The sequence below is a fragment of the Petaurus breviceps genome, unplaced genomic scaffold (assembly GCF_028583685.1).
Source record: "Petaurus breviceps papuanus isolate PSGF00001 unplaced genomic scaffold, PetGlider_PUasm1.0 185, whole genome shotgun sequence".
NCBI classification, from domain to species: Eukaryota; Metazoa; Chordata; class Mammalia; order Diprotodontia; family Petauridae; genus Petaurus; species Petaurus breviceps.
Genome location: NW_027185797.1, coordinates 1,946,902 through 1,963,663, shown reverse-complemented (window position 1 = coordinate 1,963,663; position 16,762 = coordinate 1,946,902). Strand labels below are relative to the sequence as shown.

The window sequence follows — 16,762 nt, the reverse complement described above, 5'->3', positions numbered from 1 at the left end:
ACCCACATTAAAAACTTGCTCTTGCTGGATATATGCTTCCTGAGGGCAGAGACTTTAAATTTTTATCTCTACATAACAGTGCCTGGTGTATGATGAACACTTAATAAATACTTGTTGATTGATTTGATCCATGTCAGCATGTTAATAAATTTAGATGCATCTATATCCCATATATATAGTTAAAAGCACTTCAATACATTAGTCTACTTTTGTTGCCACTAAGTGAATAGAAGACACTGAGCAAAAGGCTTCATCTTTTTGTGGCATAGTTTCTAATTCTGTAAAATTAGGTCTATGAGCATAGAGATCAATTTGGCCCAGACCCCTCATTTATTATGATCTGTACTTATATTTTTTATTCTTGATCTAATAGTTTAAGTAATGACGGATGCTTTTTCTTTTTTGTTAAAACTAAGGCCTCTAAAACAAGACATGCAAATTCTTGAGTTGAGAACACCAGTTTGAAGTATTAATTTTATGGGTGATTGACAGTTTTTGCAGTGTTCTTGTCCTCTTAATTTTCCCACTTAATTTTCTGTAATTCTGTCATTTCTGTCAATTCACAATTATTTTCTTATAGGTCTTATCTCCCCAGCTAAGTTATAAATACTTCTTTAAGGCTAGAAACTAAATTGTATCCTGACCTAGGTTTGATTTAAATGTTTAATTTGTTGAGCTCTGGTGGGTGAATATTGTTTGTGACAAAGAAACTTCATTCATTCAACATTTATTTTAGCACCTGCTGTCCTGAGTTGTGCTGAGAAACTGGAAATGATCCTCGGCTTAGATAAGACATTATTCCTGGCCTCAGGAAGTTTATAATCTAGTTGGATTAGTCACCCAGCCCATTGTAAGAAAAATAAACTGGAAGAGCAAAAGTAAAATGACTGGAGTTCTCTGTTTTGGTAATTGTTGGCAAGACAATCAAGGGCCGTCTGGTGCAGTTGGCAGGAATTGTTGCTAAGTTGTTTATTCTCTTAGTATCTCTGTTGGAGGAAAGCTCAGAGAAATAGTTCTTGTTGCCTCTTTCACCTTAAACAACTTTGTTTTGTGAGGGTATTTTGGTTAGCATGGTCACCCAGAAAGCTATTGGTCAGATCCATTGAATGATATTGCTTATTTCATGAATTTTTAGAAGTATTTCTGACATTTAAACGTTATCTATTCCAGATTTATTGCCAATTTTGATTTTCCTTTTGTTGACTTTTTTACCCCATCTCTCCCATGGTGGATTATAGTTGGATAGATAGGAAAGGTAAGGGTTTTATAACCTTTTATGTGTCAAGGATTCCTTTGGCAGGCCAGTGATACCTATGGACCCCTTCTCAAAGTTCTTAAAGTTTCAAAAAATACATAGATTGGATTGCAAAGAAAATCAATTATGTTCAAATACAGTTATCAGAATTTTTTAAATTCACATAATCTAGATTAAGAACCATTGATTGTTGCTGAAATCATGAAACCTTGAGTATGTAAAGGTAGTAGGCCTGTGCTAATGATGTAAAAGATAGTCTGGCCTGGCCTTTATGAATAAAATAAATAAGAGAATTCTGTTAATGATAAGAATATGTTTAAAGTCATTGCATTCCATTGAGGGAGGGGAGAGTGCCCTGCATGATGAAACTTTTAATTGCCTTTTCTGAAAAAGGAACTGAGTGACCCATGAACCACCCATCCCATATTAGTAGATAATATTTTCTCTTTTCCATAGTCAGCATACGTATGGCTCTATTGTAAATGTCCTGAAGATGAAATTTAGTGAGTAGGGGTTATATTTCTGGAACAGGGTATGTGATATATTTTTTAGTCTTTACTATAATTTATTGATGATCACCAAACTATGTTCTTTTGATTACTCAATCTGAACCTTGCAGTTAATTTTATTTTTATTTTAAATTTATGTTGATATTTTTTTTTATCTTGACTCGTGCATGAAACATTTGTGCTTCTTCCCCCTAGGCAATCAGCCATCCTTTGTAACAAAAAAAGAGAAGGAAAAAAAGGTCAGAAAGACTAACACGTAAACTGACAATATATGTAGTTACATACCCATAGTTACCTGTCTCTCTTATTTATTTGGTTTTTTGCTTTGTTTTTGCCTTTTGGAGGGCAGTTGGGGTTAAGTAACTTGCCCAAGGTTACACGCAACTTTTTTTTGTGTGGGTGTTAAGTGTCTGAGGCTGGAACTGAACACAAGTCCTCCCGACCCCCAGGCCAGTGCTTTACTCACTGCGCCACCTAGCCGCTCCCGTCTCTTATTTATTAGCCAATGCTTGATTTGGTACTGATTTATTTACTTAATCTAAGCAGAAATATGGAGATAGTTGAATTGTCAATATATAATCTAGAAACAATTTAGCATGGTTTTGAAGTAGTTTAGATTGCTAAAGATGATTTATACTGAGGATGTGAATTTTTTTTTTCCTGTAAGAACCCCCTTGCAATTAAGTAATTTAATTTATCTGTCTTCATTTTCGTGGTAATCTATTCACAGGGAAGTATTGTGAAGTAGCATTTTATTTTCAACATGATTCCCTGAACCTCTTCTCAGCCATTTTTGTACAGGATTGAATCCAGATCTTGGGTAAAATTAGTTCATGGCAGTCCGAGGGGCTGAAAATGTTCCCCAGTAATTTGGAGTAAGTTACTACCATATAGAAAATCAGGAGAATAAAGAATATCAATGCAGGGTTAGGTACAGATAAGAAGAGAAAATGTTAGCCTATTAGAAATTTACCAGATTTTTTCTTTGACTTGTTAAACTTAATCTTAACAAAAGGATAGTTGACTGAAAGCCAAATTTGAAATCAAAATTAGCAGGGTAGACAAAAAAATGTCCAGAGAGAGGTTGTAGAGCAATAGTTAGTGTTTAGTATGTAGGACTTTGAACACTTGAATTCAAATTTCATCCTAATATTTATGTAGTTGAATAAACAAATGATGGGTTATTTCTCCAGATCTGTTTTCCTCATCTGCAAAATAGCAATAATACCTTGTAGAATCTACCTCATGTGATTCTTGTGAGACTCCAATTACAAATGCTACACAAATGTTAATCAACAAGCATTTATTAAGCACCTAGAGTATATGTCAGACACTGTGCCAAGTGCTGTTGGTGTTTAAAATGCATACTTGGGAGGCGAGGGGATGTAAAATATTCCAGTGGGTCTCTTGAACATGATGAATGAGATTTCAGAAAGTTTCATATTAAAAAAAACAAATGCTAAATTATGAATTTGGAAGTTTTTCCATTGATGATATTTATATGTTAATCTTTTTAGATTCAGATAGAAGCATCTAGGTTTCCTTATGTTCTTATGAAATTTAAGATAGATAAATATATTGGCAAAGTAGTTTTTTAAGGAATACCTCTGTTGGGAAGAGTGAGGAAAACTTTCATTAAAATATAGGCATCCTTTCTGGTAACAATCATTGAATTCAGAAAGTGGAAAAGTGACATTAGCTGAAACTACCCTATTAGGCAGTTTTGCTTAATTGTTTCTAGGGAGGTTAGGGAATAATACTTGGGGTGTTTGGAAGTACCTTTTGTATTTATGTAATAGCAATACTGTTTTAAAAGTTTTGTGTGTAAATTACAAAACATTATTATGGCTTTTTTTTTTTTAATTTTGTAACAGCATAAAGGTGGGGCTGTAAAATCTCCATATTTAAACAGTGAATCTAGCTTTGAGAGTAGCTCTTTATAATACTGATTTTGAGTTAGATTAGTTTTACTTGATTATAATTTATTATTTTGTTTTGTTTTTGCTTTTTGAAGGGGGGGAAGGCAAGGCAATTGGGGTTAAGTGACTTGCCCAAGGTCACATGGCTAGTAAGTGTTAAGTGTCCGAAGCCGGATTTGAACTCAGGTCCTCCTGATTCCAGGGCCGATGTGCTCTATTCACTATGCCACCTCGCTGCCCCAATTATAATTTATTATTGAGTAGATTTATATAGAAAGTGTTTGTGCTGATGTTGTGAATGGAGGAAAAATGGTATTAAAGTAACTTAAGTGTGAAAACTAGAGGGGCTTTAAACTTTCTATTTGTGTTCATCACCTTCACAATTTACTTTCTCTGAATTCTCGATAATTTTAACTTGTAAATTGTGTTTAAGTCTCTTGACAGGAGGATTTTTTAAAAGTCAAATCAAAATTGATTTAAACTTTAAAAAACAGTTAGATTTTGTGGAATATATTTTTACCTAAAAAAGAGAACACAAAACTTCATTAAACAAACTGGAGAATTGCCTGCTGCACAGAAAACAGACAATGAAAAGTTGGACATGATGTGGAGGAAAGGAACTAAACTAGTAATGGTAGAAACACTAGATGACTATTTTGGGTACATTCATTTATTAATTTGATGAATCATCATTAACATTTTTATTGTCTTCTATGGGTAGAAATAGTGTTATGAATGGTTCCTGACTTGTGATTTAGGATGTAACTGGCTTTTATATATATATATAATTTACTTCTTGGTGGGTTGGTATGATCATTAAGATAGTGTGCACATTCACACGGGCTTCTTTCATCTTTTGGAATCCTTTTTTCACTGAACTGGATTTGTGGCTGTCAGCATCAGTTTTAGTAAGCATTTCATGGGATCAGAGATCCAGAGCAGGAAGGAATTTCACACACACACACACACACACACACACACACACACACACACACACACAATTTTACAAATGAGAAACAAGGCTGAGAAAGGTGAAGTACATTGTTCAGAGGCTCACAAAACTGGGTGCTGATCTCAGCCTGTGATCCCCAAGTGCAATGATCTTTCCACTATGCCACACTGACTCCCAATTAGTTTCCAAGTAGGAAAGGAAATTGGCCAATGGAGAAAAAATGTCTGCTCCTGGTGAGAATCATGAGATTTACCCTTTCCTTTCATTATCCCTGAGGCTAGAATATAAAGCACCTTGAGGGCAGAACTGTTGATTTTTTTTGTTGTTGTTGTTACCTCTCCAGTGACTGCTATGTGGTAGGCATTTGATAAATGCTTGTTGTTTGAATTGAGATCTGAAAAAGCAAAGGATATTTTGAGTTAATTTCATGAGCAGTTTTTGTGGAGGGACTAAAGGTGTGGTAATTACTTAATAAATAATTACTAATTTATTATAAATATATTTCGAGTTAAATTTACACCATAATTGCTTTTGAAAAACATTTCTAATGGCATTTAATTAATTTTTTAGGGTCTGTGACGTAGAATAGGCCACGATTCTGAGAACACCGCAAGGACAATGGCCACTCAAGGTTTGTATCATAAGTCTTCAATCACTCTTTTTGGGGCTCTGCTTTGTTGCCATTAACCCAGTCTGGCTCAGATCCCCTTGCTTTCCTCTCTCCCTGCTTACTTGTCAGGCTGCCTTTTGCTCCATTTTCTGCTGACCAGTACTAATGGCTTGGTGAAATAGCAAACAAACAAGCCACCAGCAGGAATACAGTCTGGATGACTGCTTCTGGAGCCTGGATGCAGTGCCATTCTTCCATTGATTCAGTGAGTAACTGTTAGGTGGTCCCCCAAGGACTTAACACGTCATCACTGAGCTGATCCTGGCTATTACTCTATTCTCCTTGGCTGTCTTTCAGATCAGACTTTCTGAAAAAATTTCTGAAAAAAAATTTCAATGGGCCATATCACAAATATTTTCTATATTTGAAGTAAAATATTTAAGTGGTTGTAATATTTCTTACTATTCATTTCTTCCAGCTGACTTGATGGAATTAGACATGGCAATGGAACCAGATAGAAAAGCCGCTGTTAGCCACTGGCAGCAACAGTCTTACCTTGATTCTGGAATCCATTCTGGTGCCACAACAACAGCTCCCTCCCTGAGTGGCAAAGGAAATCCTGAGGAGGAAGATGTAGATACTACCCAAGTCTTATATGAATGGGAACAGGGATTTTCTCAGTCCTTCACACAAGAACAGGTAGCTGGTAAGTAAAGCACAAGTCATTTTGTGAATGGAGTGAGACTTGTTCAGTTAAAGATGGAAGGTGTGATTTCCACTTAGAAAAGGTAGGGTTGGGATGAGGAAAAGGAGATTATTTTCTCTTGGGACTTGAACTTCACCTTAGTCAATCAGATTGAATTTTAAGTAGTGAATGATGAGTTTGCCTTGGTGTATTTTTCAGATATTGATGGCCAGTACGCCATGACCAGAGCCCAGAGAGTACGAGCTGCCATGTTCCCTGAAACTCTGGATGAGGGCATGCAGATCCCATCCACTCAGTTTGATGCGGCTCACCCCACGAATGTTCAGCGTTTGGCCGAGCCTTCTCAGATGCTAAAGCATGCCGTGGTGAACCTGATCAACTACCAGGACGATGCAGAACTGGCCACTCGCGCAATTCCTGAACTGACCAAACTGCTGAATGATGAGGATCAGGTAAAGGAAGGGCAGAGCAGTAGAATTCTGAGATGAACTCACTGTACTCAAGAATCAGGTGACTCAATCAAAGTCTGCTGCTTGTCAAAGTTTTTGAGGACCAAAGCAATATCTCTTCCTTTCTGTTATAGGTGGTGGTTAATAAGGCTGCAGTTATGGTTCACCAGCTGTCTAAAAAAGAAGCCTCCAGGCATGCCATAATGCGCAGTCCTCAGATGGTATCTGCTATTGTGCGCACCATGCAAAATACAAATGATGTAGAAACAGCACGTTGTACTGCTGGAACACTGCACAATCTTTCCCATCACCGTGAAGGCTTATTGGCTATCTTTAAGTCTGGCGGCATTCCTGCCCTTGTGAAAATGCTTGGGTAAGACAGCTTAGGAGCACATGCTTGTGAATGAAGATGTAAAGAACTATAGCAGTTGATCTAGGAATACTGATAGATTTTGTTTTCTTCCCAGCTCCCCAGTGGACTCTGTGTTGTTTTATGCCATTACGACTCTCCACAACCTTTTATTACATCAAGAAGGAGCCAAAATGGCAGTGCGTCTTGCTGGTGGACTACAAAAAATGGTTGCTTTGCTCAACAAAACAAATGTTAAATTCTTGGCTATCACAACAGACTGTCTTCAGATTTTGGCTTATGGCAATCAAGAAAGCAAGGTAAATCTGACTTGTTTAGTGCTTCATATGGAGAAGTGCGGGCTATAGGGATTGTAGAAGGAAAGGCTGTGCATAAATCTCCTAGAGTAGGTAGGAGCCCTAGCAAATAATACTTGATAGAATTTTGTGGTGTGAGGGAAGCTTTAAAGTTTTAGAGTCTTGGAAATCATATCAGTACCTCATACTTGTATTTGTGTTTATTGCAATTGCCTTAATCAACCCATAGTGCCACTGGCCTGGGTGTATGTATGTGTTTGTGTTTAATGACTATCACTTTCTAGTCCCCTACTTCACAGCAAAACCTTCCTTATAAGAAAAACAGTTGAACAAAAGAAACTTGAGACACCAACCATATCTAACAGTACATATAGCATTTTTTTTTCACCCCTAAATCTAGACATATTTTTGATTGGTGATAACCTCTCTTGAACTTTTTTGAGTAGTGGGTGTGACCAGGGAGGGTGTAATGCCTTAGGATGTTGGGTGTGTGAGTGTGTGTAAAAGAAAACACGGTTTTGGTTTTTCTTCTCCCTCATAATGAATCCTGATAAAAGAAAAAAAATTTAGTGTTATGGGATACTTCTGGACCAGGGTAAAGTGGGTTTACTGTTTTGTGACATGAAGAAAATAGAGCCAGAAGCAACTGATTTAGTAGAGGTGAGAGAAGGCCTTGGCAAAAAACAGGATCCTTATTTAGATAAAATTGCAAGATAGCCTTCAACTCTATATGGTACAGAGGGGCTGATCTTAAGTCTTTCTTTTACTTATTAGGCTTTTGCAATTAAAAACATGTATTTGTCTTTCTAGCTGATCATTCTGGCTAGTGGTGGGCCCCAGGCTCTGGTAAATATAATGAGGACTTATACCTATGAAAAACTCCTGTGGACCACAAGTAGAGTACTGAAGGTTTTGTCAGTCTGCTCTAGTAACAAACCAGCTATTGTGGAAGCTGGTAAGTATACTGTAGTCAATACCATCCGGCAGGGTTTCTGTAACTGTTGTTTTAAACAAGTGCGATTGTTGGTTTTTGTTCTTGTAATTTCCTCTTAAACTCTTTCCTTTTATCCTCGCTTATAACAAAGCAAGACATTTAGGCCAAAAGCAATTGACACAATTGGTAACAGTGCCCACATCTGGCTGTATGTATCCTGACCCCCACCTCTATCTTGAGAGGAAGCTTTTCCTTGTTCTCCAGGATAGATTATTCATTATGATTCATTAATTTGGTTTCCTTTTAGGGTTATGATTTATATAACTGTAATCATTGTGGGTTTTATTCTTATGACTTTTGTTACATATAGAACCTTTTTGTCATTGACCTTCTTAGGGAATATGTCCAGTAGTAATATCTACTGAAAGGTAATATCTACTAAAGAATATGAATAGTTAAATGATTTTTCCTTGCATAAATCAAAATTATTTTCCAGACAGGTTAGACCAATTCACAACTCTTAACAGCATTCTCTTAGGGTGTTCTAAAGTTATTGTTCTTAAAATAATTCAAATAGCGCTTGACCTCAGTGGTTGAAAAACAGGATTTTTGTTAAATTAGTATAATTTCTGTTTGTTACCTTTAGTTTTTTGTAGATAAGTGAAAACAAAGGTCTTATTCATTATAAAGTGACACTTGAAATTGTTAAAATTATTTGAACTCTTCACTTCTCATTCATTTAACAAATTTATCAAGTGCCAGTTATGTGAACATCACAGGTGCTAAAAATTTTTGGCAGATAAATTTAAGGAAAATATTTTTAACCTATTCTATGATGTAGTTTAAAAAGAAATGTTTATATTATTCCTTTCTAAATGTATCATTAGTAAGGTTCATTGAATAGGTTTTGGGCATTATCTTGTTTAAGAATTTTATATTCTACCAGCACCCTGCTTATTGTATAAAGTTTGAATTAATTGAAAAGAGGATTCTGTTAGCAAAAAGTATCTTGATGATAGAGGTGCTCAGAACAACACTTTAACAAGGGCGAGGGGGTTGGGGGGAGCAAGTATCTTTTTCTTCATCTCATTCTTATACTTCAGATCCAGGGACAAAATGAGAGTACCAGGTGAGCCAGGTCCAAGAATTTTCTGATACAAAAATAGTAGCTTTGAGATAAAGGATCCTGTCCTTTGGCACTATGTAAAATAATCTTGTATTATCTATAAAATCCATGCTTTGTTGTTCTTGGTCCTCTTTATTCTTGACCACAAATAAGATAGGGAGGACTTTTGAGTGTTTTCAGAAACACAAGAAGCCAGAGAGTGATCTACCCACTGGAGAAAAGTATTTTAGCTTAGAGATAATAGGGTTAAATGACAAAACAACTTTCTGAAGGGAGGTGGGAAGAGATAAGACATCTCCCTTTTCTAAGAGGATGGAGTCAGGGGACTTTTTGAGGGGTGATTTGCTCAAAGAAAGACAGCTAGTTTAGTTAACTCAGATTCTCTGCTAGAACATTCAGCAGGGGGACGGCCAGGTGGCTCAGTGAGTAAGAGCACCGGCCCCAGAGTCGGGATGACCTGGGATTAAATCCAGGCTCTGATACTTAGCACCACACCCAGAAATAACTGGCTGTGTAACCTTGAGCAAATTACTTAACCCCAATTGCTTTAAAAAAAAAAAAAAAAGGAAAAAAAAGAACATTCAGCAGGGAAAATATTAAATTATTAAAGTCTAGCAAATTTATTTTTATTTTCAAGGTGGAATGCAAGCTTTAGGACTTCACCTTACAGATCCAAGTCAACGTCTTGTACAGAACTGTCTCTGGACTCTTAGGAATCTTTCAGATGCTGCAACTAAGCAGGTAAATTCTTTGCTAGACAGCAGCAGAGTTGTGGTTTCTTGATTAATAAAGACTAAATCTCAATTTCTTATTTTCATAGGAAGGAATGGAAGGTCTTCTAGGGACTCTGGTTCAGCTTTTAGGCTCAGATGATATAAATGTTGTCACCTGTGCTGCTGGCATCCTTTCTAACCTCACCTGCAATAACTACAAGAACAAGATGATGGTGTGCCAAGTTGGTGGAATTGAAGCTCTTGTTCGCACTGTTCTTCGTGCTGGTGACAGGGAGGATATCACTGAACCTGCCATCTGTGCTCTTCGTCATTTGACTAGCAGACACCAGGAAGCTGAGATGGCACAGAATGCTGTCCGCCTCCATTATGGGCTCCCAGTGGTGGTTAAGCTCTTACATCCGCCATCTCACTGGCCTCTGATAAAGGTAAATAATCATAATATAACAACACAAACTACTACAGCAGTAAGAATCGCTATTGTATTGATTAGCTGAATTGTAAGTGATAGCGTGGTGTATAATGATATATTAGAAGATCCCAAGACCTCATTTCTTGTCATGGCTGCACTGTGTCTAACCCTGAATCTTTTTTGTCATTTATAATTTAGCCAAGTGAGAATCAAATAACAATGCTGTGTGAACTGTGTGACAAGGTTATCTGACAGGAGGCGAGTTTTCAAGTCTTGGCTACAGTACTTCCTCCTGGGTGGCAAGGGGCAAGTTACTTATTTACCCTGAGCCTTAATGTCCTGGTCAGTAAAATGATGATAAGACTTGTACCACGAATCTCACAGGCTCATTGTGAGGCATAAAGTCTTTTACAAAGTGCGTAGAAATGAGCTTTTACCAATGATCATACTTAACAGATGTACGTGTTCAGAAATCTTAAGTTTTCAGTATAAGCTGGTCAGGTTGACTAGTACTGTTAGACCTCAAAGATACCTTGAATAATGGATATTTCTGAGATGACAGTCTTTAGATTGTTTTTAAACATGCAGCTGTTGAGCAATTGCCTGTTTTATTTTTTACTGGTTCTAGTAGGTCTTGGAGGTGACAGAGAACTGAAGGGTCTGCGCATATATAGTTTACTTGTTCATTAATTCTTTAACCTCCTTTCTTGCAGGCTACTGTTGGTCTCATCCGAAATCTTGCCCTTTGCCCGGCAAATCATGCACCTTTACGTGAGCAAGGTGCAATTCCCCGGTTAGTTCAGTTGTTGGTGAGAGCACATCAGGATACACAGCGGCGGACTTCAATGGGTGGAACACAGCAGCAGTTTGTGGTGTGTAAACTTTAAACTTAACGAGCAAAAAACCCCAACACTTAAACATTACATTAAATTTGGACAAAACAAAGAATAAAATCCCAGATAAAATGTTAAAATTCCTACTTCTTTAATTCAATTTAATTCTTCTATATTCTTCCAAAGGTGAAAAATCTTCATGCATAGTCACATGTCACTTTTTTGCTAGTGAGGTGGCTTTGTGGTGAAAATGCTGAATTTGGTATCAGAGGGCCTAGGTTCAAATCCCTTCTCCCTGTGTGACTGAAGCTCTTTGCTGACTCAGTTTCTCCTCTGTAAAGTTGAGGGGATTGGAGTAGGCTGTTTTTAACCCCGAGTCTTCTTAGTAGAAACCATAGAACTCAGTCTTTTTTAGTCATTGGCTTTACTTTGCTTTCTCTTCTTAAGGAAGACTAATGACTAAGAACATTTGTGTTATCACTCTCCAGAGGAGAAACAAATGAGCAATAAAATGGCCTTGAATATTGGGCAGAGTAAAAAAGGCAAAGGTTGGAGGTCATCCTTGGATAACTGAGTACCTATAAATTAAGATAATTTTACCCTTATATTTTTCATTCCTTGGGCTATACAATTGTAATTAATTTTCACAGAAGAGCATAAAAACATCAGAACATAATTGGAGTTAGTAATAAGCAAGTAGAAAAAAAATGACCTAGCTGGACAACCATAGAGCACTCTAGTCTACATCCAGACCTTTGCTGTCAAGGCTGAGGTCTCCATTTATACCTCCTCAGATGGGCCTTTCTATTCTGATTTCTTTTAATTCCAAGATTGAACTTCCAGATTTCACCAATGCCCTTAACTTTGAACCACATGACCTCCAAAGTCTCTTTCACTTCTAGATTTAGGATCCTATGGTCCTTTTTATAGATGCTACTAAAAAATTATAAGACTAAAATATATTATACATCCTTTTTTTGCTAATGAAATATATAAAATTTCAGCAGTTTGGGCCAGTAAGAAGCAGCGTGTCTGAACATTCCACAAGCTAGAGAACAAACTCTAGAATAATAGTGTTATCAGTCATGCAAGTCAGTTTAGTAATGATGAAATTATACTATTGACAGATTTAATTTTTTCTGTCTAAAAGTGGAACATCCCAAAGTGGGTGTGGTGTTAGGAAGAATTGAAACCGTTTGAGGAAGGGTTATATTGTTCATAAGATTTCTCATCTGCATTTTTTTTTTTTATGGAGAGGACTCCAATCATTCTAGAAGTATCTCTTCTACGGTCTGTTTGTCAGAGTCTATATGTTGACCAATGCCATATCTGGCATATTCAGCTTTCTAAGAGTAGGGAAGAATATTTGCGTGCAGAAGTGGGTTGCTTTTTGATACAGTGACCTTGTCTTTTGATTAATTTCTGAGTTAGTGTACTGAATTAGATTTGATTCTGTATACCGTGGTTCAGATAGTCTCCAAGAATAAATGCTGAAGAACTGGCTCCTTTTCACTTGAGGGGGTGTCAGTCTACCAAGTTATCCCCAAGCTTTTAGTGAGGAACAAACAAGTTTTTCTTTCCTAGGAGGGAGTTCGTATGGAAGAAATTGTGGAAGGTTGCACTGGAGCCCTTCATATCCTCGCCCGAGATGTCCACAATCGAATCGTTATCAGGGGTCTAAATACCATTCCACTGTTTGTGCAGGTAGGTGGTGTTCAGTGATGCGCCATCACCCTCCTCTCCATCTCCCTTGTTGAGCACAAATAACAGAGTTGTATGTTCCCTCATAGTTGCTGTATTCCCCTATTGAAAACATCCAGAGAGTGGCTGCAGGGGTGCTCTGTGAACTGGCTCAGGACAAGGAGGCTGCAGAAGCAATTGAGGCCGAGGGAGCCACTGCTCCTCTGACGGAATTACTGCACTCTAGAAATGAGGGTGTGGGTAAGTGCCAGAGCAAGGGGCTGGGAGGGGAGGCTTCTCTCCAGGCCAGACAGAGCTCTGATGGGTGGCCCATGTTCCTCTCCCCCAGCTACATACGCAGCAGCTGTGTTGTTCCGAATGTCTGAGGACAAGCCACAGGACTACAAGAAGCGACTTTCTGTTGAACTGACCAGCTCGCTCTTCAGAACCGAACCGATGACTTGGAATGAGGTAGCCCAACTCAGCGAGCAGCTTTGGTGTCTCCATGCCACAGCCATAGAAATGAGCAGGCCCTGCTTCTGTGGGCACATGATCAAGCGCATACAGAGTAATGTAGTGAAAAGATGATTCTGAGGCTAGGGAGAGCTCTGACCACCAAGAAGATCGGGAAAGGCCTTAGGGAGTGGCATCTGAGGTGAGGAGAGGGGTGCTTGGAAGAAGGGTGTGGCGGTGGCTTTGAATGCCAAAACAGCAGGTTGGTGACTGACTCAAATGATATTCCAGCTTTATTTACTTATTCATTCACCTATTTATGTTTTGCTGTAGTCCTTAAAGAAACTTTTGAAAAAGAATTGTGGTTCAGAAACTGTTTTTGAAAAGTGTATAATACCCAGCAGAACTGTGAGTGCTGTAGAGCTTGCTGGACATCTTGAAATTCACTAGGCAGTGTGCTGTACCTTTTCTAGTTGAAATGGTTTGTGGTTTGTAATGAGAATCTTTTTTGTCTCCTCTTCCTTTAGACTGCTGATCTTGGACTTGATATTGGTGCCCAAGGAGAACCCCTTGGTTATCGTCAGGATGGTATGTGTGTGTATTACTTGAAATTTCAAATGAAGTTAAATTCACAATCCTTAAACCAAAAGAACCATTCCAACAGCTTGGGAAACTTAAATCCCCTGACCTGTGATATTGTGGCTAAAGTACTTTTAAATCTTTGGGGTTCAATGCTGATTAAAATCTTTCTAGTCCAGGAGCCTCTGAGCTAGCCACGCTTCATCTGAGTGAGAGAATAGCAAATTAAGGCTATGTTGATGATCTGCTATTTTGCTAGACAGTGTTTTGGCTACAGGGTATTTTTACTATTCTGTCCACTCCTGGTTTGCCTTGTGGTCACTCTCTCCTTGCACTGTGCCCCCTTGCCCCCTTACTACAAGCACATTGGAAAGGGAAAGGCAGAAAAAAAGTGCTACAGTGCTCAGATATTCTAGATGATTGGATATATTCTTGGTGGCCTTGACCTTGTTTTCCTTTTAAAAACTTCAATTATGGGTTGATAGTGGAGTGGGGAATTACATTGACATTATAAGAGAAATAAAATGACCATTCTTCATTTCATTCTTTATTTAAAAAGGTTTAAATATCAAGTTAATTCAGATGAGAGTTTGTCGGGTTAAATGTGTCTTGTATCTCTAAACAAGCCTAAGAGGAACAAAAAGATTTGAGTACATGATTTTAGTAGTATTTCTATACATTGTTTTGCTTTTATGTTGGGGGATAGCATGGCATTTGGAAGCCCTCTCAAAAAAAAAAAAAAAGACCTTGATATGTAGCCATGAAGCTTTATTTGGTAGTTCAGTAGGGCATGCCAGTGGCCAGTCCCAAATTCTACTCAGCAGCTCTTAGGGATCCCCAGTAAGATGGCGAAAGTTCTCTGTGTGTCATAATTGGTCCTCTGTCTCTTTACTCCACTTTCCCCACCACCCACATGGGAAATCAAGGCACTGTTCAGAACAAGTCTGGGCACTTGGGATACAAACTGATGCTGGTATGCTCCAGACGGTACTAGCTTGTTTACACAGCCACATTACAAAACTGTCCCATTCAGAACACTGGAACTGCTTAAAATTAGTCACTACAGTGTTACATGACTGAGCTAGAAAAAAACTAGAAGGCTATAAATACTGTCTCACATTCTGATATCTACTGCCTTGGGATATCACTAACCTGAGCATGAACATTTGTTTTTTCTCCTCCTTCCTCTTTGTTGCTTTCTTAGATCCTAGCTATCGTTCTTTCCACTCTGGTGGCTATGGCCAGGATGCCTTGGGTATGGACCCCATGATGGAACATGAAATGGGTGGCCACCACCCAGGTGCTGATTATCCAGTTGATGGGCTTCCAGATCTGGGACATGCCCAGGACCTTATGGATGGGTTGCCTCCCGGTGACAGTAATCAGTTGGCTTGGTTCGATACTGACCTGTAAAATCATCCTTTAGGTAAGAAGTTACACATTTGGGTAAAATACTGTCCCTGCAGACCCTCTGTGTGGATTCAGGTGGTAGGGAGGGAGCAATTTCAGTATATTCGTGACTTGCTGCAGCAGCAGAGGAGTGTCGGGCACCTCCAAGGGCATGTCCTTGAGTGTTCTCCATTTGCTGGTCATTACGTGGTCCTTCAGTGTCTTGTGCCATGGGTAACATTTGCTGTTTTAAACATTAATGGCAGCCTCTCTCTCTCTACACAGCTGTCTTGTCTGAGTGAGCTTGCATTGTGCTGAGAGGGCTCGAGGGGTGGGCTGGCATCTCAGAAAGTGCCTGACACACTAACCACGCTGAGTTTCCTATGGGAACACTTGAAGTAAGCTTTTTGTTTTGGTCCTTTTTGGTCGAGGAGTAACAATACCAATGGATTTTGGGAGTGACTCAAGAAATGAAGATGCACAAGAATGGATCACAAGATGGGATTTATCAAACCCTAGCCTTGCTTGTTACAATTATTTTTTTTAATCTCTGTAATGGTACTGACTTGGCTTGCTTTGACAGTAGCTTTTCCTTCTTTCCTTTTTTTGGGGGCAGTAACTGTTAGTTTTTTAAGTCTCGTAGTGTTAAGTTATAGTGGATCCTGCTACAGCAATTTCTGATTTTTAAGGATCGAGTAATGGTGTAGAACACTAACTAATTCATAATCACTCTAATTGTATTCTGAATAAAGTGTAACATTGTGTAGCCTTTTTGTATAAAATAGACAAATAGAAATGGTCCGATTAGTTTCCTTTTTAATATGCTTAAAATAAGCAGGTGGATCTATTTCATGTTTTTGATCAAAAATTTTATCTGGGATATGTCTGGGTAGGGGCCAGTAAAAACTGTTATCTGAAACCTTGTATTGGACAGTTTACCAGTTGCCTTTTATCCCAAAGTTGTTGTAACCTGCTGTGATACAGATGCTTCCACGACAAAATGCAGTTATATTAATGGTTCAGAATTAAAGAAAACTTTTAATTCATTCTACTGTGTCACCTTCTTTCTTTAGAGGAATGCCATTTTTCCCCAATAAATAGCTCACATACATCATTTTTTTTATCCTGCCTGAATGGTTTGTGTAAGTGATAAGTTTACTTTTATTTGAAGGAAAACACAGATGTGCTTCAGAAAATGGTTTGTCCAGAACTTGGTTGTAATTAAAATGGTGTTATTAAATGGCAGTTTAACATTAGAGTTTAGAATTGGAGATCTCAGAGTGGATTCTGTGTTACGTGAATGTATTCTTTCCACAAACCCACCGTTACAGCTAGAGCGCAAAGGCTGGCCATGAAAGTCTTTAAAATGTCATCCGTGTTAGTGATTAGGCTGTGATACTGCCATGATTTTGCCCCTACCATCCTTTCTTGTGTCTGCCAGATACTGAAGCCAGTCTGCCCACAGGATCCAGTAATTTGCATAAGCCCACCCAGATGACATGGGGTGGGCTTATGTGCTGGGCACAAGTGCATGTATTGTAGCTTTGAAAAGTGAGGTG

General features: G+C 38.3%; 1 protein-coding gene across 3 annotated transcripts in view; it reads left to right on the top strand.

Moving 5' to 3' along the window:
- Positions 1–16,249, top strand: part of CTNNB1 (catenin beta 1) — a 43,604-nt gene extending 27,355 nt beyond the window's left edge. For 2 of the 3 annotated variants that reach the window (XM_069088327.1, XM_069088328.1), the window contains exons 2-16: positions 5,206–5,266; positions 5,724–5,951; positions 6,150–6,403; positions 6,535–6,773; positions 6,868–7,069; positions 7,877–8,021; positions 9,764–9,867; positions 9,947–10,285; positions 10,983–11,141; positions 12,687–12,806; positions 12,893–13,043; positions 13,132–13,253; positions 13,763–13,823; positions 15,019–15,240; positions 15,489–16,249. In XM_069088327.1, the coding sequence (XP_068944428.1) occupies positions 5,254–5,266; positions 5,724–5,951; positions 6,150–6,403; positions 6,535–6,773; positions 6,868–7,069; positions 7,877–8,021; positions 9,764–9,867; positions 9,947–10,285; positions 10,983–11,141; positions 12,687–12,806; positions 12,893–13,043; positions 13,132–13,253; positions 13,763–13,823; positions 15,019–15,227 (2,346 nt within the window). In that variant the 5' untranslated portion in view covers positions 5,206–5,253 and the 3' untranslated portion in view covers positions 15,228–15,240; positions 15,489–16,249. The remainder of the gene's footprint in view (positions 1–5,205; positions 5,267–5,723; positions 5,952–6,149; positions 6,404–6,534; positions 6,774–6,867; positions 7,070–7,876; positions 8,022–9,763; positions 9,868–9,946; positions 10,286–10,982; positions 11,142–12,686; positions 12,807–12,892; positions 13,044–13,131; positions 13,254–13,762; positions 13,824–15,018; positions 15,241–15,488) is intronic. The other variant, XM_069088329.1, reaches the window with a different exon arrangement.
- The last annotated feature ends 513 nt before the right edge of the window (positions 16,250–16,762 follow it).